Below are 26,211 nucleotides of genomic sequence, written 5' to 3' on the forward strand. Positions count from 1 at the left end.
TGCCACTGATAACTCCTCATTTCCATCTTCTGGCTTGAGTCAGAAAGGTGTTTGTCGCCTTCTTTTTCCAAACTGTGGTGACTGTAAGGGACTTGTGGGATAGTTGGACTATACTGAGGTAGGGGAAAAATATTACTTATTTATATTTCTTGTTTCAAACCCAAAATTTAAACTTTCAAAGATGAGAAGTCAATAATTTGTGGGAAGAAAAAGAGCGCTTTCCATATTTTTTAAATCTTAAATTTTCTGAATGAAGCTTAGACTTGTTGGGTTACTTTGCAACTATGTTTAAATTAATTTAACGTCCTAATTGTAAGTATTCTGATGTATGTTTCCTACTTTTATGCATTTTGCTAAATGCACATTGGCTTTGCATTGTTTCCTGGTACTTTAAATGAGAATTCAGTAAATGATGACAAAAAAGAATGACAGAAGAGACAAATCACGCTTATGAAAAAACATTATAATGTGTTATAGGTACAGCAAACAACAGATTATTAATATGTACATATTTAATTTATTGGTGTTGCTGTGTGGATACTTTCTATATAAATTTTTTGTAGGAATTAAAAGCAGTTGTGGTCTAAAATTGGAGAATTTCAAACCATTTAGGATTTTTACTTCATCATTGTATTTTGGCAAATGCCTGGTAACTTAACCATTAAATTTCTTACAATAAGAGGTCATCTATGGAATAGGAGAAGGTCATTATCAAACACCTTATCCTGTCCTACAAATATTTAGAAACACGCAATTATGAATATCCTGAAAACTAAACAAACAGATTATTGTTGTTTCTGAGTACATTAAAGGGCTATTTTGGGTCCTGATTAACATCAAGGAGCCAGAAAGCAGTGAAATATACAATTGTTTTGTCATTTTTATTATTAGTTTGATTTATCTGTAGGTACTCTGTCAGTGACTCAAAACCAAGAACTTAAATGAGAAATTTATAGCTAAATGTTTTATCTACAAAAATGAACATTTTCATTTTATATTCATTCTATTTCTCATTTGAAAGGTCCTGGAACTTAAAGAATCTTATCTTTTTATCACTTGTCATCATAAAATATTTATATAAACATACTTTATAGGTGACAAAAAGGATGCTGTAGCTTCTGCAGTTATATAGAAATACTTAAAGAACGCTGCTTAATTACAGTTTGTCATGATTGTTTGCTAAGATTTTAAGATGGTTAACGAATTTGTTTACACTGTTTGTCCTGTGGAAAGTGGATACACCTGTTAATGGAATCTTGAACTGCAGCTGCAGATAGGAGACTGCTTTTTCATGTGGGCAAGAAGTTTCACAAACTTTCCTTTGGAATGCTGATGTACCCAGTTTGTATGAGGGGCCGTTTAGGACAAAATTTACGTTTTGTCTCTCACACACTACCAAAAAGTCTCGCATACTCCAAAAAAGTAGCCACGCACACTCCAAAAAATTACGTTTTGTCTCTCACACACTACCAAAAACTCTCGCATACTCCAAAAAAGTAGCCACGCACACTCCAAAAAATTACGTTTTGTCTCTCACACACTACCAAAAACTCTCGCATACTCCAAAAAAGTAGCCACGCACACTCCAAAAAATTACGTTTTGTCTCTCACACACTACCAAAAACTCTCGCATACTCCAAAAAAGTAGCCACGCACACTCCAAAAAATTACGTTTTGTCCCTCACACACTACCAAAAACTCACGCATACTCCAAAAAAATAGCCTCGCATACTCAAAAAAATTACGTTTTGTCTCTCACACACTACCAAAAACTCTCGCATACTCAAAAAAATTACATTTTGTCTCTCACACACTACCAAAAACTCACGCATACTCAAAAAAATAGCCACGCACACTCAAAAATTACTCACGCACATTCAAAAAATACTCAAATTGCGTATACACACACTACTAAAATGTCACACACACACACAAACGTTAACTTTCTCGCTCACATACACTACTATCAGCTCGCTCACATACACTGTACTAAAAGCTCGCACATTCACAGACGTTAACTTTCTCGCTCACATACACTACTACCAGCTCGCGCACATACACACAAACGTTAACTTTCTCGCTCACATACACTGCTAACAGCTCGCACACACACAGACGTTTATCTCTCACATACACAAGACTAAAGTTGAACACACACACAGTACTAAGACTCTTTTTATGTATGTGTGAGAGCGAGACTTTTTATGAATGTGTGAGAGCGACACTCTTTATGAATGTGTGAGAGCGACACTCTTTTTGAATGTGTGAGAGTTGTCACGGAAGAGGCGGGGCATAATTTTTGGATCAAACTGCGCATGCGTAGATCCTAAACTATAAGTTTCGATTGTTGACTCACTGTATGTTCTATTACTTAGTATATTTGTGCTTTTAAATATATATAGAACGTTTAACTTTCTTGTAGATTAAATGTGCTATAGAAATAAATGAATCTGATTGATTGATTAAAAATAGCAAAATTGCTGTAGTACAATCTGTCCACTGGGTGCCAGTATTACAGGAATTATTAACCGGCGCCAACTAGTGCCGAAGAAGAAAGAGTTTGCTATACCGAACATGGCTAACTAATTCGAAACGAGAGAGAATTGGTCAGGCAGCTGCCATTTTAAACACCATTCTATCTTCTCCGGAGGCAACCAGCACTTTGACAGGCGCATTAAACGATTCAACGACTGCCCGCAGTGCTACAATCTGGCACCCAGTGGACAGATTGTACTACAGCAATTTTGCTATTTTTAATCAATCAATCAGATTCATTTATTTCTATAGCACATTTAATCTACAAGAAAGTTAAACGTTCTATATATATTTAAAAGCACAAATATACTAAGTAATAGAACATACAGTGAGTCAACAATCGAAACTTATAGTTTAGGATCTACGCATGCGCAGTTTGATCCAAAAATTATGCCCCGCCTCTTCCGTGACAACTCTCACACATTCAAAAAGAGTGTCGCTCTCACACATTCAAAAAGAGTCTTAGTACTGTGTGTGTGTTCAACTTTAGTCTTGTGTATGTGAGAGATAAACGTCTGTGTGTGTGCGAGCTGTTAGCAGTGTATGTGAGCGAGAAAGTTAACGTTTGTGTGTATGTGCGCGAGCTGGTAGTAGTGTATGTGAGCGAGAAAGTTAACGTCTGTGAATGTGCGAGCTGTTAGTACAGTGTATGTGAGCGAGAAAGTTAACGTTTGTGTGTGTGTGTGACATTTTAGTAGTGTGTGTATACGCAATTTGAGTATTTTTTGAATGTGCGTGAGTAATTTTTGAGTGTGCGTGGCTATTTTTTTGAGTATGCGTGAGTTTTTGGTAGTGTGTGAGAGACAAAATGTAATTTTTTTGAGTATGCGAGAGTTTTTGGTAGTGTGTGAGAGACAAAACGTAATTTTTTGGAGTGTGCGTGGCTACTTTTTTGGAGTATGCGAGAGTTTTTGGTAGTGTGTGAGAGACAAAACGTAATTTTTTGGAGTGTGCGTGGCTACTTTTTTGGAGTATGCGAGACTTTTTGGTAGTGTGTGAGAGACAAAACGTAAATTTTGTCCTAAACGGCCCCTCATAAGTTTGACCACCCTGCACTGGGTGTAGTAAAGAGTGTAGTAAATCTCTTAAGATTCTGCTGTGAGTTAATCTGTTTCAGGGTGAGAATGAGGATACAAAACTGGTGCAGCCATATTCACTGAATAAAAGGAACTTTTGTTCTGGTGAACATCTCAACTTCTTTCCTGGGTCCATTTCAAGTCCCGGATACTTAGAGTAAATTAATTTATGAGCCACTTTAATTTGTTAAATGTGACTTTAAGACATGATACTTAGGCAACAGTAAAGATTTGTAAGCGGTAATATTATGTTTTTTCTTAGGAGGAAAGCAGATACCAGATCTATGTTAACAGTAGATTTACAATGTTCTGCAAAACAAAATATCATTAAATGGTTTTACTTTGAATATATATTTCACAGAAAGCTGACACCTAGAGGATGGCACCTCACATGTTCCTTCTCCTGTTAGCAGGTAATGGAAATGTTAAAGTTCATATTTGAATATGCAAATGTGGTTGAGCTACCCATTGATCACAGTTTTTCTACAGGTCTAATAGGAGCAGCAACAGCTGATAATACAACAGGTAACACATTCAGATTCACTGCATTACTCAAATTTTGAAGTTTATTGTTGTGATTTCACAGCGTATTCTATCAGAATAACACAAATTTATAACAATGCCAGGAAAATATAAAGGAAATAATCAGATTTTTATTTTTTTTTTTTTAAATCAAAAATTGACAGACAAAGCTACAATCAGTATAGGCAAAAGCAAATAATTGCTATTTTTACAAATAAAAGAGGGGGACATTTTTTTTTAACAGTTAATAGGTCTTCCTCTAGCCTTGAATTTATTTTGATGCATAATTACTGGATATTATTTCAATAATCCCTAAGGTTTCAAAGTCATCCAAAACAAGCCCACTTGTACTGTATGTCAGTTCAGTCAGTGAGTAACATGGCAGTACATAACATTTGCCACTAGAGGCCAGTCACAATGAATGAAACATCAGGAAAAGTATCATAGATAAAAATATAATTTATTTGTGCTAGATAATACTCATAATTGGTTTGGAAAATGACAAAATATAACTAATAGCTGATGCAAACTATAGTAAAATTTCTCCAATTTCTCCAGAATTTCTCCATTCATAAAACAAGAGAAAATGACTTCACACTTTTTCTTCTTTGGCTACTGGAAGACCTTTTAGGGCAATCACATCTCTGCAGATCTCTTGGCCTCTGCAGATTCAGAGGCCAATGTTACAGCCAATACCAGTAAACAAATATTTCACTGCAATCAATTGAATCTTTCTATTAGTGAATTTAACATCATTAACATTTAGAGCAACAACTTCAGATGTAGTAATCTCACCTTCAGTCACTGCAATGTCAGCAGTCATTACAACCTCACTGCGAAGTAAAGCCTTAACATTTGCAGCCTGGTGGCCAATTGTAGGACCATCTCCCACATTCAATGAAACAATATTCTAAACCTTTAAAATTTAACTGAATCCCAATTTAACTTCAGAACACAATTTCTATCTCAGTTTTGTAAACATGGCAAGTGTAGCGGGTAACAAAACCTATTTAATATTTAAAGCATTTTTACAAGCTGATACTCATGTTTAATAAATATATTTTTGTATTTCACTATATATGTTTATTTGAATTTAAAATAAAAAACTTACATTTTTATAGCTATCACACTTTTTTATTTTGGGTACCAAGTAACCACAATAAATTCTGCCTGAAACAAACAAACAAACAAAAAAATTCACTTTAACTGAAAACAATTTAATTTGCAGAATCAGGCAACCTAACAACTATATTACCAGAGACCGTGGACTCAACACAAAATAGCACAGAGCTCACAACTTTGGCATCAGGTAATATTCCTTTAGCAGAGCTAAAATGTTGAGATGGGCTACATTCATATCCAAGAATATTCATATCCACAACCTGCTAACCAAATCTCTGCATTCAACAGGCAATGGATCAGAGTCAACAATCAATGAAACCACAACACAAGTGACTCAATCAACAACCTCAGGTAATCCTATTTATAATGCAGTGAAAGTAAAAGGGTGATCTGATTGTTTGCAGTGCTACAAATCTATCAGACCTATGATTAAATCTCTGCATTCAAATTAACAGCTAATGGAACAGAGTCTGTGCAACAAATCTAACAAGTCTTGAATGAATTCTCTTGATTCATTTCAACAGACAATGGAACAGAGTCAACAACCAATGAAACCACAACACAAGTGACCCAGCCAACAATCTCAGGTAGTTTTACTTCTACCACATTGAAGCTATATTGGTGATCTGATTGTTTGCTGTGCAACAAATCTAACAAGTGTGCAAATGAAATATCTTGATTCATTTCAACAGACAATGGAACAGAGTCAACAACTAATGAAACCACAACAACACAAGTGCCTCAGCCAACAACATCAGGTAGTTTTACTTCTACCACAGTGAAACTGTAATGGTGATCTCATTGCTTGATGTGCAACAAATCTAACAAGTGTTGAATGAAATCTCTTCATTCACTTCAACAGACAATGGAACAGAGTCAACAACCACTGGTGCCACAACAGCACAAGTGACTCAGTCAGCAACCTCAGGTAGTTTTACTTTTACCAAAGAGAATCTGAAATGGTGATCTGATTATTCACTGTGCAACAAATCTCACAATCTTCGAATGAAATTTCTTCATTCATGTCAACAGACAATGGAACAGAGTCAACAACCAATGAAACCACAACAACACAAATGCCTGAGCTAACAACTGCAGGTAGTCCCTACTTCTGCAGTTTCACCCTTATAGCCAAACTACAATAGTGATCTTATTATTTGCTGTACAATAAATCTAACAAGTGTTGAATGAAATCTCTTCATTCACTTCAACAGACAATGAAACAGAGTCATCAACCAATGCAACCACAACACAAGCGACTCAGCCAACAACTTCAGGTAGTTTTACTGCTACCACAGTGAAACTGTATTGGCGATCTTATGTTTGCTGTGCAATAAATCTAACAAATGTTTAATGAAATCTCTTCATTCACTTCAACAGACAATGAAACAGAGTCAACAACCAATGCAACCACAACACAAGCGACTCAGCCAACAACTTCAGGTAGTTTTACTGCTACCACAGTGAAACTGTATTGGTGATCTTATTGTTTGCTGTGCAACAAATCTAACAAATGTTTAATGAAATTGCTTCATTCACTTCAGCAGATAATGGAACAGAGTCAACAACCAATGAAACCTCATTTAAACATCAATGAAACCACATTAATGTTAATGTGGTTTCATTGGTTTCATGAAACCAATTAAACCATTGTTTTTTTCATGAAACCAATGAAACCTCATTTCCAAGGAGGGAATGGGGTGTCATTTCCTCCTTGGTAGTTTTACTTCCACCACATTTAAGCTATAATGGTGATCTGATTGTTTGCTGTACAACAAATCTAACAAGCTTATAATAAGACATCTGTATTCAATTCAACAGCCAATGGAACAGAGTCAACAACCACTGGTGCCACAACAGCACAAGTGACTCAGTCAGCAACCTCAGGTAGTTTTACTTTTACCAAAGAGAATCTGTAATGGTGATCTGATTATTCACTGTGCAACAAATCTCACAATCTTCGAATGCAATTTCTTCATTCATGTCAACAGACAATGGAACAGAGTCAGCAACAAATGAAACCACAACAACACAAATGCCTGAGCTAACAACTGCAGGTAGTCCCTACTTCTGCAGTTTCACCCTTATAGCCAAACTACAATAGTGATCTCATTATTTGCTGTACAATAAATCTAACAAGTGTTTAATGAAATCTCTTCATTCACTTCAACAGACAATGAAACAGAGTCAACAACCAATGCAACCACAACACAAGCGACTCAGCCAACAACTTCAGGTAGTTTTACTGCTACCACAGTGAAACTGTATTGGTGATCTTATTGTTTGCTGTGCAACAAATCTAACAAATGTTTAATGAAATCGCTTCATTCACTTCAGCAGATAATGGAACAGAGTCAACAACCAATGAAACCTCATTTAAACATCAATGAAACCACATTAATGTTAATGTGGTTTCATTGGTTTCATGAAACCAATTAAACCATTGTTTTTTTCATGAAACCAATGAAACCTCATTTCCAAGGAGGGAATGGGGTGTCATTTCCTCCTTGGTAGTTTTACTTCCACCACATTTAAGCTATAACGGTGATCTGATTGTTTGCTGTACAACAAATCTAACAAGCTTATAATAAGACATCTGTATTCAATTCAACAGCCAATGGAACAGAGTCAACAACCACTGGTGCCACAACAGCACAAGTGACTCAGTCAGCAACCTCAGGTAGTTTTACTTTTGCCAAAGAGAATCTGTAATGGTGATCTGATTATTCACTGTGCAACAAATCTCACAATCTTCGAATGCAATTTCTTCATTCATGTCAACAGACAATGGAACAGAGTCAGCAACCAATGAAACCACAACAACACGAATGCCTGAGCTAACAACTTCAGGTAGTCCCTACTTCTGTAGTTTCACCCTTACAGCCAAACTACAATAGTGATCTTATTATTTGCTGCACAATAAATCTAACAAGCTTTCAATAAGACATCTGTATTCAATTCAACAGACAATCGAACAGAGTCAACAACCACTGGTGCCACAACAACACAAGTGACTCAGCCAGCAACTTCAGGTAGTTTTACTTCTACCACATTGTAACTGCAATGATAATCTGATTATTTGCTGTGCAACAAATCTATTAGATCTTATTAGCGTATATTTTAATTAAATCTCTGCATTCAAATTGACAGCCAATGGAACAGAGCCAACAACCAGTGAAACCATAATAACACAAGTGACTCAGCCAACAGTCTCAGGTAGTTCTACTTCTACTACAATGATACCATAATGTTGATCTGATTCTTTGCAAAATATCAATCAATAATCAATGAAACCACAAAAACACAAGAAACTCAGGCAACACTTTCAGAAAATTCTACTTTTACTGCAATGTATTTTATCTGATTATATGCTGTGCAACAAACCCAACAGGCTTTTATTAAAATCTCTAGATTTGTTTCTGCAGCTAATGCAACAGAGTTACCAGCTACTGTAACTGCAACAACACACCAACCAACTCAGCCAACAGGTTCAGGTAATCCTTACTTTCCCACAGTCAATATGTTATGATAAGCTGATTGTTTGCTGGGCAACAAACCTAGAAGCCATTTAACAAAATTATCACATTTAATTTCCCAGGCAATATGACAGAGTCCCCAACTACTGTAACTGCAACAACACAACAAGCAACTCAGCCAACAGCTTCAGGTATTCACATTGTTACCAAAATCAAACTTTTATCATGAGCTGGTTGTGTGCCAATCAATTAAATATGCACCACTGTCAAAACCACATTGCATTTCCTCCTATTTTAATAATGTCCACCAAATCTTTCAATTAAGCTCTATTTTTCACTTCAGGTATATAGTCTCTTTTATTAATAAGATAGAAAAGGCTTTATGGGCCCATGTGTCCATGCAGGAATTTTGTTGCTAAGTGATGTGCTTACGTTTAGCTGGAAACGATTAATTTAGTTTTTTACAATCCTCATCAAAATCAAAATCCTCATGGTAGTTTTCAAATTAGTATGTCTAGATGTTAGACAAAAATGTATATGTTAGTAGGATATTGATCCCAAAATAATTTCTATTAGTTTGTGCTAACTTGTTCTGTGCTTAACTCCCAAAATTATTTTAAGACATGTTGATTTTGAATAAATAAATAAATAAATAAATAACAATCTGTAGTTTTATGTCACTACATAACCCATATTTAAACAAATATTATTTCCATGAATACTGTTCTTTTAGGTAATGTAACTTCAGAGGCAGTCACTAACATAACTACACCATCAATCACCACCATGCCAGGTAATCAAACATTTACTTTCATCAAATTCTCACTGACTATTCCAATAACTTTTCACGTTATCCTAAATTTAGGGATTGCTTTTTGAGGTTAGCTTGTTGGTTAGATTTTTTGTAGTGAACTGATTTGTTCATAACATTTGTGATAACAAGTCAACACAATCTCATCCATTCTTAATGCAACCTCATCACCAGTAAGTCCAACATCACCAGCAGCCAACATCACCTCCCATCCACTCACTGCAACTTCTGAACCAATCAGTCCAACATCACCAGCAGCCAACATCACCTCCCATCCACTCACTGCAACTTCTGAACCAATCAGTCCAACATCACCAGCAGCCAACATCACCTCACCTCCACTCACTGCAACTTCTGAACCAGTCAGTCCAACATCACCAGCAGCCAACGTCACCTCACCTCCACTCACTGCAACTTCTGAACCAATCAGTCCAACACCCCCAGCAGCCAACATCACCTCACCTCCACTCATTGCAACTTCTGAACCAATCAGTCCAACACCCCCAGCAGCCAACATCACCTCCCATCCACTCACTGCAACTTCTGAACCAGTCAGTCCAACATCACCAGCAGCCAACGTCACCTCCCATCCACTCACTGCAACTTCTGAACCAATCAGTCCAACACCCCCAGCAGCCAACATCACCTCCCATCCACTCACTGCAACTTCTGAACCAGTCAGTCCAACATCACCAGCAGCCAACGTCACCTCCCATCCACTCACTGCAACTTCTGAACCAGTCAGTCCAACATCACCAGCAGCCAACGTCACCTCACCTCCACTCACTGCAACTTCTGAACCAATCAGTCCAACACCCCCAGCAGCCAACATCACCTCACCTCCACTCATTGCAACTTCTGAACCAATCAGTCCAACACCCCCAGCAGCCAACATCACCTCCCATCCACTCACTGCAACTTCTGAACCAGTCAGTCCAACATCACCAGCAGCCAACGTCACCTCCCATCCACTCACTGCAACTTCTGAACCAATCAGTCCAACACCCCCAGCAGCCAACATCACCTCACCTCCACTCATTGCAACTTCTGAACCAATCAGTCCAACACCCCCAGCAGCCAACATCACCTCCCATCCACTCACTGCAACTTCTGAACCAGTCAGTCCAACATCACCAGCAGCCAACGTCACCTCCCATCCACTCACTGCAACTTCTGAACCAGTCAGTCCAACATCACCAGCAGCCAACGTCACCTGCCATCCACTCACTGCAACTTCTGAACCAATCAGTCCAACGTTACCAGCAGCCAACATCACCTCACCTCCACTCATTGCAACTTCTGGACCAATCAGTCCAACACCACCAGCAGCCAACATCACCTCACCTCCACTCACTGCAACTTCTGAACCAATCAGTCCAACGTCACCAGCAGCCAACATCACCTCCCATCCACTCACTGCAACTTCTGAACCAGTCAGTCCAACATCACCACCAGCCAACGTCACCTCCCATCCACTCACTCCAACTTCTGAACCAATCAGTCCAACAACCCCAGCAGCCAACATCACCTTACCTCCACTCACTGCAACTTCTGAACCAATCAGTCCAACATCACCAGCAGCCAACATCACCTCCCATCCACTCACTGCAACTTCTGGACCAATCAGGCCAACATCACCAGCAGCCAACATCACCTCCCATCCACTCACTGCAACTTCTGAACCAGTCAGTCCAACGTCACCAGCAGCCAACGTCACCTCACCTCCACTCACTGCAACTTCTGAACCAATCAGTCCAACATTACCAGCAGCCAACATCACCTCACCTCCACTCATTGCAACTTCTGGACCAATCAGTCCAACACCCCCAGCAGCCAACATCACCTCACCTCCACTCACTGCAACTTCTGAACCAATCAGTCCAACGTCACCAGCAGCCAACATCACCTCCCATCCACTCACTGCAACTTCTGAACCAGTCAGTCCAACATCACCACCAGCCAACGTCACCTCTCATCCACTCACTCCAACTTCTGAACCAATCAGTCCAACGTTACCAGCAGCCAACATCACCTTACCTCCACTCACTGCAACTTCTGAACCAATCAGTCCAACATCATCAGTAGCCAACATCACCTCACCTCCATTCATCTCAATTTCTGAACCAGCCAATCCAACATCACCAGCAGCCAACATCACCTCCCATCCACTCACTGCAACATCTGTACCAGTCAGTCCAACACCTCTATCCAGTAAAGCTTCACCAACAATTACCATGAATTCAACAACAGTAAATATAACGTCAACATTACCCATTCCCACATCACTACCAGGTAATTTTCTGTCAATAATTGATTTATATGTTGGATTTAGTAAGAGAAGTATGACAGACTTGCCACATGTGTACCTGCTAGCTCTCAAATTGCAAACCATACATTTTTATAGTTCACATTGCTCCAAAACTACACCAATCATGCAAATTCTTACCGTCACACCAGCGCAATCAAAATTTAATGGCAATGATATCCTGGATGAATGTTTGTGATTGTATGAGTCGTCAATGTCTTCAATTCACATTCTGAAGTAGATCATGTATTTTTTCTCTTCTGCTTAGAAATTACAACCTATGGATAAGCTGCTATTTTACTCTCAGGGATATAGCACATTTCAGCAACAAGGCATTTCAAAGTACTTTACATCATAAACACAAAAACACAAAGTCATGTAGCTTAGAATCAACAATCAAAGCATTACATTAAGTGAAGTGCCATTGTTATATTCTTAATTGATTATGTTTCAAGTACAGCTCTAAACAGGTGGGCTTTTACCTCAATAAACATTCTCCAAAAAAGATATCCCCAACAGTTAAAATGAGTTTACTAGCTGTTAGTAAAGCAGCACACAATGCCACTTGTAAGTTTCACTTAGTTTGATTAAACATGCTGAAACTTGACCAAATGTGAGTCAGGGCCTATTTATCATAAAACTGAACCTCTTAACACAATCTCAATATTATGTTTAAATTACTAAAATTAATTCCATAGCAGTTTTCTCAACTCTACCACCAATCAGAGCAATTACAAATAGTCTTTTGAATCATCAATCTGTTGACTATTTATGTACTGGGAAAAATACATAGTGTTAAGTAATAATTTTAAAATCTTTTTGTCCTGCTTAGTAACCTCACAGCAAACAGGTACAACCTCACCAACATTCAGTGAAACGCCACTATCTACTCTGTCGCCTGTCAGCCAAACCTCAGCACCTACCATCGCAACTTCGCCATCTACAATGCCATCAACTAAACCAACAACTACTACAACTGCTGCTACAACTACAACCACAACACCTGCACCACCACAAACGCCAAGAGTTATATTAGAATTTAAGGTGCAGCAACAATACAAACAGGAGTTGGCAAACAAATCAACGCCGGAGTTCAAAGATCTTGCCAAAAATGTGTCTTCAGCAGTAAGTTTATTGTTGAAAGTTGTTTGTCATATGCTATTGTAAGTTTTTAAAGACAAGCATCCAAAAAATTGCAGCATTAGATAAATACTAGTGTACTATGTTTGAAAACAATATAACAAATATTTTAAACTAACACATACTTTTATACTGATGCTAGAAATAAACCTGCTTACACAATCTGTGGTGTATGTTTTTATCTAAAACTCCTGTTTATCTAGAAAATGTGTGCCTTTTACAGAAACATTTCTAAACATTTTTAGACTGCAATAAAAATGCATATGAGGAAAAAGTAATATGGCTAAAACTGTTACATTTATATAATGAAAGGTAATTTATCAATTTCTGGGTTTTTTCTCCTAAAACTCTTAACAGCTTGATGCCGTCTATTCCCAGAGATTTGGATCTATTTTCAATCGAACTGAAATAAAAGGATTCAGGTATAAAGATGACATTTTCAGCCCTTGATTTTTCAAAAGCAGTGCACTTGCTTTGTAATGCAGAAAACTATTTAAAAGTGAATGGAACATAAGCCAATGGAACATATATATATATATGAATTATTTGTGTTGCAGACAAGGATCGATTGTCGTCGATTCTGAGCTGATATTCAATAACATCACAGAAATACCGGATGCCAGTGTCATTGTTGCATCTTTAAAGAATGCGAGCTCCACCCCAGGTTTTGGCCTTGCGGTCAACATATCTACTATTGCTGCAGCTGGTAAGGTTTATTTACTTCCACTTAAAAATGTTGACTCATGTAAATTGTAACAGAAACTGCTAGATCTATTCTTTTACGTTAAACATACTCACCTTAGCAATTACATCAGTCTGTCAAAGTAAATCATCAAGCATTAGTAAGAATGCTTGTTCAGTTCACTGCAAAGTTAATAGAGTAAAACATTTGTATTTGATTTTTCACGATGAAAAAATGCTCAGAAAAATCCCATGTTTAAAACTTTTTGCATCCACACCCCAGCCTTACTCCAAGCAAAACAAGTATGAAAACAAAGTTCAGAACAAATTTAAGAACCACCAATAACCAATAGCAGAGTCATAGTTATTTATCTGTTATTTCTTTCTTTTTATTTTAGTTGAAATATCTACAACTCCATCACCCACAACTGCCATCCCAACTACGGCTACAACATCAGTGAACATGACATCCATAACAGGTATTTTCTATTATTTGACGATTAATATTATGCTTTCTTTATTTTAACAGACCATGGTTATGTAATTATCTCCTGAAATTAACAATGAATGCAATGTATGGACAGGTATGATATTTTGAAAACTGTTTTACATAGTTATATTAAACTAAATGTAATATATTCTTACCTCATGAACATTCACAAATAACTTCCCTAATATTCAACATGACTTCATCACAACTTAATGCAGCCTCAACAACACCAGATACAACATCTGTACCAGTCGGTCCAACATCACCAGCAGTTGACACCACCTCAACTCCATTCAATGCAACTTCTGTATCAGTCAGTCCAACATCACCAGCCGGTGACACCACCTCAACTCCATTCAATGCAACTTCTGTATCAGTCAGTCCAACATCAACAGCAGTTGACATCACCTCAACTCCATTCAATGCAACTTCTGTGTCAATCAATCCAACATCACCAGCCGGTGACACCACCTCAACTCCATTCAATGCAACTTCTGTACCACTCAGTCCAACATCACCAGCCATTGACTCCACTTCAACTCCATTCAATGCAACTTCTGTATCACTCAGTCCAACATCACCAGCAGTCAACATCACCTCAACTTCATTCAATGCAACTTCTGTATCACTCAGTCCAACATCACCAGCCATTGACACCACCTCAACTCCATTCAATGCAACTTCTGTATCAGTCAGTCCAACATCACCAGCCGGTGACACCACCTCAACTCCATTCAATGCAACTTCTGTATCAGTCAGTCCAACATCAACAGCAGTTGACATCACCTCAACTCCATTCAATGCAACTTCTGTGTCAATCAATCCAACATCACCAGCCGGTGACACCACCTCAACTCCATTCAATGCAACTTCTGTACCACTCAGTCCAACATCACCAGCCATTGACTCCACCTCAACTCCATTCAATGCAACTTCTGTATCAGTCAGTCCAACATCATCAGGCGGTGACACCACTTCAACTCCATTCAATGCAACTTCTGTATCAGTCAGTCCAACATCACCAGCAGTTGACATCACCTCAACTCCATTCAATGCAACTTCTGTGTCAATCAGTCCAACATCACCAGCTGGTGACACCACCTCAACTCCATTCAATGCAACTTCTGTATCACTCAGTCCAACATCACCAGCAGTCAACATCACCTCAACTTCATTCAATTCAACTTCTGTATCACTCAGTCCAACATCACCAGTCGTTGACTCCACTTCAACTCCATTCAATGCAACTTCTGTATCACTCAGTCCAACATCACCAGCAGTCAACATCACCTCAACTTCATTCAATGCAACTTCTGTATCACTCAGTCCAACATCACCAGCCGTTGACTCCACTTCAACTCCATTCAATGCAACTTCTGTATCACTCAGTCCAACATCACCAGCAGTCAACATCACCTCAACTTCATTCAATGCCACTTCTGTATCACTCAGTCCAACATCACCAGCCGTTGACGCCACTTCAACTCCATTCAATGCAACTTCTGTATCACTCAGTCCAACATCACCAGCAGTCAACATCACCTCAACTTCATTCAATGCAACTTCTGTATCATTCAGTCCAACATCACCAGCCATTGACACCACCTCACCTCCATTCAATGCAACTTCTGTATCACTCAGTCCAACATCACCAGCAGTCAACATCACCTCAACTCCATTCAATGCAACTTCTGTATCACTCAGTCCAACATCACCAGCCGTTGACGCCACTTCAACTCCATTCAATGCAACTTCTGTATCACTCAGTCCAACATCACCAGCCGTTGACGCCACTTCAACTCCATTCAATGCAACTTCTGTATCACTCAGTCCAACATCACCAGCAGTCAACATCACCTCAGCTTCATTCAATGCAACTTCTGTATCAGTCAGTCCAACATCACCAGCAGCCAATATCACCTCAACTCCACTCACTGCAACTTCTGAACCAGTCAGTCCAACATCTCCTACAGTTGACATCACCTCATCATTCAATGGAACTTCACCAACAATCACCCTGAGCTCAACAACAGTCAACAAAACCTCAACACTATCCATTTCCACATCACTACCAGGTAATTATTTAGAGTTTCATTGAGCATGATGCTCCTTAACCATGTGTTTGAAGTTCTACTTGGGTCAGTGCCTGTATATCATGAAATATATCTGAACCACCTAATACAATCTCAATATGATGTTTATGCTGCTAAAATTCATTCGGTAGCAATTTCCCTAACTCTAAGAGCACTCAGTGCAATTACAAATATTCTTTTGAGCCAATAATACTTTGAATGTTTGTTGAGAGAAATTATCAAGTTACACAGTGATTATTTATAACATTTAAATCTTTTTGTTTGATTTAGAAAATGCAACTTTACAGCATATTTATAATATTACAATCTCACCAACAGTGAATACAACTTCTGTACTGGTCTTTCCAACAGCACCAGACGTTGACACGACCCCAACTCCTGTCAATACAACTTCTGTTCCAGGCAGTTCAACATCACCAGCTGCCAACATCACCTCACCTTCATTCAGTACAACTTCACAATCCACTGTGTCACCTGTAAGCCAAACGGCTGCACCTACCATTGCAACTTCCCCAACAACATTGCCATCAACTATGCCAACAACAACTACGACAACTCTTGCTACAACTACGACTACAACACCTGCCCCGCCACTTAAGCCAAAACTTAAGTTAGAGTTTAAGGTGCAGGAAAAATTCACCCAGGAGTTGTCAAAAAAAGAATCACCAGAGTACAAAACCCTTGAGAAAAGAGTGACTGTTGAGGTAAGTTTGGTTCTTATCATTTATAATTGTCATATTCTTCATGGCATTACATTGTTTTAAGCTTTAAAATCCAGCATTCCAAGACATTGCAACGTTAGACAATTCCCAGTGTGCCATTTTTGCAAAACACCATGATGTATGACAACATGATATATATCTATTTACTGGTTTTTTTCTCCTAAAATTTTTAACAGCTCGATGGAGTCTATTACGAAAAATATGGGTCGAAATACAATCGATCTATCATCAATGGATTCAGGTATAAATAAGACATTTCAAGCAAGTGAATTTTTAAAAGGAGCATAGTTGTGACTTCATGCAAAATGTTCCTTGTCATTTCAGTCATGATAAGAGCTTTTGTTGCTTTTTATCTGCCTGATATAGTTTACAATATATACTGTATATATAAACTATGGGAAAAATGTTTTATTTCTGTTGCAGAGAAGGATCAATTGTAGTTGACTCTGAGCTGGTTTTCAATAATGAGACAGCACTACCAAATACCAGTGATGTTGTGGAAACTTTAAAGAATGCAAGCTCCAGCCCAGGTTTCAACTTCACCGTCAACATAACCAGTATTGTTGCAGAAGGTAAAGCCTACTTCCACTTTCAAAATGTTGAAACTGCTAAATTTGTGTTTCTTTGTTAAGTGTTCTATTTCATGTAGAGTTTACAGGGTTGCCAAGACTCAGTCTTATAGGAAAAGACTCTGACCTTTCCTTATATTCTCCATCTCTAACTCTGTCTGGTTGTATTTCACTTTAACTAAGCAAAGCACCTCCAATCAAAGCAAGACATTTTTTCTACACAGCTCTCTGTGATTGTATTAACACAGTGGTACTTGGACATTTCTCTCTGAGCTCCTGATCACTCTGCTGATGGTTGTAGTTTTAGTGCTGCTGCTCGAGTATGACACAGGGATTTAGGTGGTCAGGATACTCTAGTTAAGGCAGGTTTATGATTTGGTCCTCTGTGCTTTATCACTCAAAAAGAATTATTCATGTCTGTGTTTCTATGTCATTAGTTAGCTATGGTCAGAGGATACCGAGTACTTTTGAGTTTGGATCCCAGGAGTTTCCAAACTCAAAGAGCAAATAAACGTATTCACCTCAGTAATCCGATTTATCTATTTAACCAAATCATCAAGCATTAACAATACTTGTTCATCTAATTCCAGAGGATTTATATAATAAAAAATATAATAAATATATATATATATATGGCACACATCTATGCTTCCGTCTTACTCTGAGCTCCCCCTAAAAGCTTAGAAGTGGGAGAGAAGGCTTTGAAAAAAATTAAGCAATACCAATAACTAATAGTGTGTTGTTTATTTTTTTTTTACTTTTTAGTTGTAATACCAACTCAACCACCTCCTGTCCCAACTACAGCTGCAACAACACCGACAACAGCGAACATGACTTCTGTAACAGGTATTTTCATAAAACATTTGAAAACAATCATTATGCTTTGTTTTGTTTCTTTTTTAACAGACCATAATTATTTCTTAAAATGACCAATGAATGTAATGTCTGGATATTTATATTTTTAAGTGTTTCACGTCATTCTTTTGAACAAACAATAATATAACCTTTTCTAGTAAACATTCACTAACAAGCTCCCTAATAATGAACATGACTTCACCATGACATACTTCAGCTTCACCACCAAATATAACTTCACTGTCAGATAGTTCAATCTCACTTCCACTCAATACACCTTCACCATCAGACCAAATACAGCAGTTAACATTGCATTGCCTCCTCTCAACGCAACTTTAACCTCAGTCAGTCCTATGTCACCAGCAGCCAATATCACCTCACCTCCCCTTAATTAAACTTTTTCACCCATCAGAAACACCCATTGACAGTCATTATAAGGTCACCAGCAGGCTATAGTTTGGCTTCTAATGAAGCAAAACTGAATGCTGTGAATGAGAGAGCTTGTAAGACAATCAATAATGAAGCAGGTCTGGGTGAAAAGCTCTGCCAGGCAGAGACAACACATCCAAGATAAGGAATCCAAAACATGGGAGAGACAGTCTGGTTCTGATAACGCTGTAGAAAACAACTTCAACCCTTGTTGTACTTTTTACTAAATTAACTACATCACCACTGATTACTCACCAGTCTGATCCCATGATAATAGGCACTAAATTTGGTGGGATCTCTCCGGGTGTTTTTGGACAGTGAATTCTTCCTACAGTCTAAAAACAAGACTGTCAGGTTAATTGGTCTCTCTAAATTCTCCCTAGATGAGAGAGTGTGTGTGCATGGTTGCTTGTCCTGTCTGTCTCTGTGTTGCACTGCGACAGACTAGCGACTTGTCCATTGTGTACCCCGCCTCTTGCCCGTGACATTTGCTGGAGATAGCCACCAGCACCATTCCCGACCCCACTAGGGACAAAGGTGTACAGAATATGAATGGATGGATGAATATTTATATATGCTTGATTATAGTTTCTAATCAAGTTGTTTCCCATGTAACTTCACCTGAAGTAACGGCAACGACACCAGTAACCGCCGTGACTCCACCTCCAACCAATGCAACGACACCAGTGACCGCTGTGACTCCACCTCCAACCAATGTAACGACACCAGTAACCGCCGTGACTCCAACTCCAACCAATGCAACGACACCAGTGACCGCTGTGACTCCACCTCCAACCAATGCAACGACACCAGTAACTGCCGTGACTACACCTCCAACCAATGCAACGACACCAGTTACCGGCGTGACTCCACCTCCAACCAATGCAACGACACCAGTAACCGCCGTGACTCCACCTCCAACCAATGCAACGACACCAGTTACCGGCGTGACTCCACCTCCAACCAATGCAACGACACCAGTAACCGCCGTGACTCCACCTCCAACCAATGCAACGACACCAGTGACCCACGATCCCCCACCTCCAACGACTTTGACAACAGGTGATATTCTTTTCTATTCTAATAGAAATAATAATAATAATAATAATTGTATCTTTCCAACAAATAGTTTGTTTGCAAGGTATTTTACTGTACCTTTCACTAAATAACTTCATCACTAGTAATTGCTCACCACACAGACTCTATGACGTCAGCATCACAAGCACTATATTGCATTCACATTACTTCGCACTATTATGAAGGCAATGTAATATGAGGGAAACTTTGCTTGATTATGGTTTCTAATCAAGCAGTTTCCCATGTGACTTCAGCTCCAGAAAATGCAACAACACCAGCATCCACCGTGACTCCATCTCCAACCAATGCAACTTTGACAACAGGTGATATTTTTTTCTTATTGAGCAAAACAAAATTCTTTTGAGTCTTATCTTGAAAGATAAATATTAAAAGCACTGCAGATACTTGGCTTGTTCCTAAAGGCAACCTATGCAATGTTAAAGTTTAAAAAGATGTTTATTTTTTGGTGCTAATAATAATAGTACTAATGCAATATTTCCAACAAGTACAAAGCTTGTAAGATAATTTATTGTATTTTTCACTCATTTAACTTCATCACCACTAATTCACCACCGTACAGTCACCATGACATCAGCATCACAGGCTCTATATTCACAGTCACATTACTTCTCAATAACAAAGAGAAACTTCACCAGAAGTTAGCATGACCTTCCTAAATAGAAAACCAGTAGCATGTTAATCCATTGAGTCTACACAAGATATTTCATTCTCTCTTATAGCCAAAACTTTTTTGTGCCCCTGATTTTATTTTTTTATGAAACGGCAATGAGAGCTATCCCATTTGTTTACTTGTAAAATTTAATTGCCACAATTATGTTACGTATTGTTAATTGTGTAAATTTATTCCTGCATTTATATTTTGCTTGTAACGCCCTTTGGCTTCATCTAGGTTACTGTAAATTTGCCGTGTCAATGAATAACTGTTACTAATTTTACAATTTCTACTGTAAAAGCAGGAACTACAGCAGCCCCAACCACAACTACAACTGCAGCACCCACAGATCCTCCAGCTGCCACTGAGGGATTTCTTTTCATGAAATTTGGTCTCAACAGAGATTTTAACTCAGAATTGGCCGACAACAATTCAACAGCATTTCTCCAACTGGCTTCAGCTGTGGTTAAGGAGGTAATTTAACTTTACATTATAACCACTTTGTGTAGTAAGACTGCCAAAATTAAAGAAATTAGGATGTATTTAAAGGTCTTTTAAGAAAATGCTAGAATATAAGGGGAACAAATATTACTGCAAAAGTAGCGCATTTACTGGGTGCTACTTGGTGCCAGTGCGAATTTAACATTTTCATTTTCTTTCAGATTAACAGAATTTGCCTTGGCCTCTTCAGTGGTTACAGTCGCTCACGCGTCAATTCCTTCAAGTAAGACTGTATTACTGTCACTGTCTATATTTTATTGATGTTTTGTCATTTGGTTGCTTTTTGAGGTGCTATAATTAGATTTTTTTGTTTGTTTGTTCTACTTAAGGAGTGGATCTGTGATTTCCAACCTGACTCTAGTGTTCAGAAACACCTCTGTTGTTCCTAATTTAAACAACGCTCTGCCACTGCTGGAAAGGGAGCTTCTTAATTCGACACTGGGTTATATAAATGGCAGCCTGGTTTTAGGTAAGTTACAAGAGATGCAGACATTGAAGTACAATAAAGAGTTAACATTAAAATTACAAAGTGTAATGCTAAACAAAAATATTAGTAATAAAAAAGTTAAACACAATTTCACACACATGCATTCTTGCAAGTCATATGTGGAATTTGTAATACAATTCTAACGCTAACCCTAACCCTAAACTCCAACCAATGCAACGACACCAGTGACCTCCGTGACTCCACCTCCAACCAATGCAACGACACCAGTGACCTCCGTGACTCCACCTCCAACCAATGCAACGACACCAGTAACCGCCGTGACTCCACCTCCAACCAATGCAACGACACCAGTTACCGGCGTGACTCCACCTCCAACCAATGCAACGACACCAGTAACCGCCGTGACTCCACCTCCAACCAATGCAACGACACCAGTGACCGCTGTGACTCCACCTCCAACCAATGCAACGACACCAGTTACCGGCGTGACTCCACCTCCAACCAATGCAACGACACCAGTAACCGCCGTGACTCCACCTCCAACCAATGCAACGACACCAGTGACCTCCGTGACCCCACCTCCAACCAATGCAACAACACCAGTGACCTCCGTGACCCCACCTCCAACCAATGCAACGACACCAGTGACCTCCGTGACACCACCTCCAACCAATGCAACGACACCAGTGACCCACGATCCCCCACCTCCAACGACTTTGACAACAGGTGATATTCTTTTCTAATTGAAGAAAGCAAGTATTAAATTGGAAGATAAATTTTAAAAGCACTGCAGATATCTTTACCATTCTCCACAGGCAAACTGTGAAATGTTAAAGTTTTTAAAGTTGTTTATTTATGATGGTTATAATAACAACAATAATAATAATCATAATAATAATGTCATCTTTTCAATATCAACAACACAACCAGTTACTCCAGCGACAACTACAGTGCCAGCAGATTCAAAGCTCCAGATGACATTTGCACTAGTAGAACCTTTTATCGTGGGCCTGGAAACGCCTGGATCTGAACAGTTTGTCAGTTTCTCAACAACACTAACTAATCGAGTAAGCATAACTGATTTTTTGTAGTCTCATAATTGAAGTATATCTTGAATGAAACTAAATTAATATACAATGACAAAACCAGCATGTGTAAATGAAGTAGACTTGTTAACTAAACATTTTTTGTGAATATCAACTATCTCCACTGACTTACTTCTTTTTCTATTTTTCAATTTATCAGCTGAATGACATCTATAGGAAGAGATTCAGGGCTTTTCTGCGAGTTCTGATCAGGGCTTTCAGGTAAATATCGGTGTTTGTCAGGAAGTGGTTTTAAAGATGTATGAAATAAAATTCCAACAAAATTATATGATGATCATAAACTTTTCAAACATTTTTCTTCTGTTTTGTGACTCTAATCATTGGGCAGTTGTGCCCACATTTAAATTTTATAATAAAACATTCAGAATATCAGATAATGTATTGTTGTTGTGATGTTTGTTAGAAATAAAAACTGCAATAACAATTTCCTTATTGCAGACGAGGTTCAATTATCGTTGAATCTGATGTGATATTTGCAAATGCGAGCTCTGTGCCAGACACTCGAGATGTTGCAGAGACTCTGGTGAACAACAGTGCCAGCTTGAACTACACGCTGAACATAACAAGTGTAGTTGTGACAAGTAAGAGTTTATTTTTCCATCTGGTTGTTTATTACATAAAATAGCTGAAGAAAAATTGGAGTTAAATTTATACCAAAAACTATTCCAAAAGCCCTGATGGTCTTTGTCATTTTGCGGGAGTCTCGGTACCGACTATTTCTCCAACTGTGAATTCAACAGGTAACCACAAGACACAACCCTTTCCTATAGTTTAACTTCCTCTAGAAAAGAGAGATGAAGTGATTTTTGGACATTCACTCAATGCAACTCTGCCAACATTTGATGGTGTTTTCCAATTGAATAAAGAAAGTCCTTTTATGTCACGAAATATTAGAAAATTATTAAAAGCAACACAGAGACTAAGCTTGGTTTATTCCTTCCTGCAACCTTTGAAGTCTTAAAGATTTCTTAAATGTTTTTTTATGATAATAATGATAATAATTGTATCTTTCCAAGAAATCGATTGTTTGCAATGTATTTTACTGTACCTTTCACTAAATAACTTCATCTCCAGTAATTGCTCACCACACAGACTCTATGACGTCAGCATCACAAGCACTATATTACATTCACATTGCTTCGCACTATTATGAAGGCAATGTAATATGAGGGAACGTTTGCTTGATTATGGTTTCTAATCAAGCAGTTTCTCATGTGACTTCAGCTCCAGAAAATGCAACAACACCAGCAACCACCGTGACTCCATCTCCAACCAATGCAACTTTGACAACAGGTGATATTTTTTTCTTATTGAGCAAAACAAAATTCTTTTGAGTCTTATCTTGAAAGATAAATATTAAAAGCACTGCAGATACTTGGCTTGTTCCTAAAGGCAACCTATGCAATGTTAAAGTTTAAAAAGATGTTTATTTTTTGGTGGTAATAATAATAATAATAATAATAATAATAATAATAATAATAATAATAATAATGCAATATTTCCAACAAGTACAAAGCTTGTAAGATAATTTATTGTATTTTTCACTAATTTAACTTCATCACCACTAATTCACCACCGTACAGTCACCATGACATCAGCATCACAGGCTCTATATTCACAGTCACATTACTTCTCAATAACAAAGAGAAACTTCACCAGAAGTTAGCATGACCTTCCTAAATAGAAAACCAGTAGCATGTTAATCCATTGAGTCTACACAAGATATTTCATTCTCTTTTATAGCCAAAACTTTTTTGTGCCCCTGATTTTATTTTTTTATGAAACGGCAATGAGAGCTATCCCATTTGTTTACTTGTAAAATTTAATTGCCACAATTATGTTACTTATTGTTAATTGTGTTAGATTTATTCCTGCATTTATCTTTTGCTTGTAACGCCCTTTGGCTTCATCTAGGTTACTGTAAATTTGCCGTGTCAATGAATAACTGTTACTAATTTTACAATTTCTACTGTAAAAGCAGGAACTACAGCAGCCCCAACCACAACTACAACTGCAGCACCCACAGATCCTCCAGCTGCCACTGAGGGATTTCTTTTCATGAAATTTGGTCTCAACAGAGATTTTAACTCAGAATTGGCTGACAACACTTCAACAGCATTTCTCCAACTGGCTTCAACTGTGGTTAAGGAGGTAATTTAACTTTACATTATAACCCCTTTGTGTAGTAAGACTGCCAAAATTAAAGAAATTAGGATGTATTTAAAGGTCTTTTAAGAAAATGCTAGAATATAAGGGGAACAAATATTACTGCAAAAGTAGCGCATTTACTGGGTGCTACTTGGTGCCAGTGCGAATTTAACATTTTCATTTTCTTTCAGATTAACAGAATTTGCCTTGGCCTCTTCAGTGGTTACAGTCGCTCACGCGTCAATTCCTTCAAGTAAGACTGTATTATTGTCACTGTCTATATTTTATTGATGTTTTGTCATTTGGTTGCTTTTTAAGGTGCTATAATTAGATTTTTTTGTTTGTTTGTTCTACTTAAGGAGTGGATCTGTGATTTCCAACCTGACTCTAGTGTTCAGAAGCACCTCTGTTGTTCCTAATTTAAACAACGCTCTGCCACTGCTGGAAAGGGAGCTTCTTAATTCGACACTGGGTTATATAAATGGCAGCCTGGTTTTAGGTAAGTTACAAGAGATGCAGACATTGAAGTACAATAAAGAGTTAACATTAAAATGTTAAAATGTTAAAGTGTAATGCTAAACAAAAATATTAGCAATAAAAAAGTTAAACACAATTTCACACACATGCATTCTTTCAAGTCATATGTGGAATTTGTAATACAATTCTAAAGAAGTTTCTCACTAATATATTTAATTCTGTTTTTAATATTTTCAAATCAACAGCATCGGGCGGTCCTCCTCAACCCACGATGGGAAGTTTGACTTTCTTTTCGCTAATCATGCTGGCTGTGGCACAGATGCTGATCAACTCATAGTACTCGAAGCATATGCATTGTCATTTAATGCAAGCAGGCATGCCGTAATATTTAAGTTTGACATAACACATGCACACTGTGAAATTTACCATATGTGGTAAAAAGATGTGTCCTGTGGGTCAAAGATTGAGAAAGCAAATTGGCATGTCCTATTTAATTTACTAATCAACTTATGTATTTTTTTTTGTTTTTGAAATACATATTTCTTTGATTTTATTCAGTAATAGCTTTTATGTAAAAATACAAATGTCTAAATTATCATGGGTGGTATAGGTTTTGATAAATGTAATTCATGAGTCAGCAAAATACATTTTTTTTATTTAAATCCATATTGCCCCCAAAGAATCTCAATGTGGTCAGTGTGGTATGTTGTATAATGCTGTGAGAAGAGCATTATACAACTTATTATGAGCTTATTATGAAGATTATGTAATTTAAAGTACTGTATTGTATAAGTTGTTTGATAGTAGACTGTAATGTCCTGACAATTATCTGATAAGTAATAAATAAGTAACTTTTAATGATTCCTGTTGAATATTTTATGCATGTTTACAAAATGCAAAAGATTAATTCTACTATGGATCAAAAATGTAATAAAACGTTATCTTTAGAGACCTA

The 26,211-nt window shown here is 37.8% G+C and overlaps 1 protein-coding gene across 2 annotated transcripts; it reads left to right on the plus strand.

Annotated features, from left to right (window-relative positions):
* On the plus strand, positions 1-26,211 carry LOC116719638 (mucin-2-like). Of its 2 annotated transcripts, XM_032562206.1 has the most exons (48): positions 1-118; positions 3,973-4,024; positions 4,101-4,136; positions 5,362-5,442; positions 5,544-5,606; positions 5,780-5,842; positions 5,948-6,013; positions 6,118-6,183; positions 6,288-6,353; positions 6,470-6,532; positions 6,636-6,698; positions 7,077-7,142; positions 7,247-7,312; positions 7,429-7,491; positions 7,870-7,935; positions 8,040-8,105; positions 8,222-8,287; positions 8,406-8,471; positions 8,681-8,749; positions 8,854-8,922; positions 9,465-9,524; positions 9,717-11,834; positions 12,680-12,972; positions 13,345-13,409; positions 13,545-13,693; positions 14,067-14,147; positions 14,377-15,364; positions 15,428-15,805; positions 15,869-16,233; positions 16,603-16,955; positions 17,150-17,214; positions 17,397-17,545; positions 18,308-18,388; positions 19,454-19,888; positions 20,158-20,226; positions 20,881-21,050; positions 21,239-21,300; positions 21,407-21,546; positions 21,751-22,251; positions 22,456-22,592; positions 22,771-22,832; positions 23,070-23,212; positions 23,330-23,371; positions 23,835-23,924; positions 24,610-24,782; positions 24,971-25,032; positions 25,139-25,278; positions 25,502-26,211. In XM_032562206.1, the coding sequence occupies exons 2-48, from the start codon at positions 3,991-3,993 to the stop codon at positions 25,591-25,593; spliced, it is 8,661 nt and encodes a 2,886-aa protein (XP_032418097.1). In that variant the 5' UTR covers positions 1-118; positions 3,973-3,990; the 3' UTR covers positions 25,594-26,211. The 2 variants fall into 2 exon arrangements, with proteins under 2 accessions (XP_032418097.1, XP_032418098.1); XM_032562207.1 differs by lacking the exons at positions 14,067-14,147; positions 14,377-15,364; positions 15,428-15,805; ... (2 more) ...; positions 17,150-17,214; positions 17,397-17,545 and having other exon boundaries at positions 20,140-20,226; positions 20,878-21,050.

This window comes from Xiphophorus hellerii, chromosome 5, assembly GCF_003331165.1.
Source record: "Xiphophorus hellerii strain 12219 chromosome 5, Xiphophorus_hellerii-4.1, whole genome shotgun sequence".
Classification (NCBI taxonomy): domain Eukaryota; kingdom Metazoa; phylum Chordata; class Actinopteri; order Cyprinodontiformes; family Poeciliidae; genus Xiphophorus; species Xiphophorus hellerii.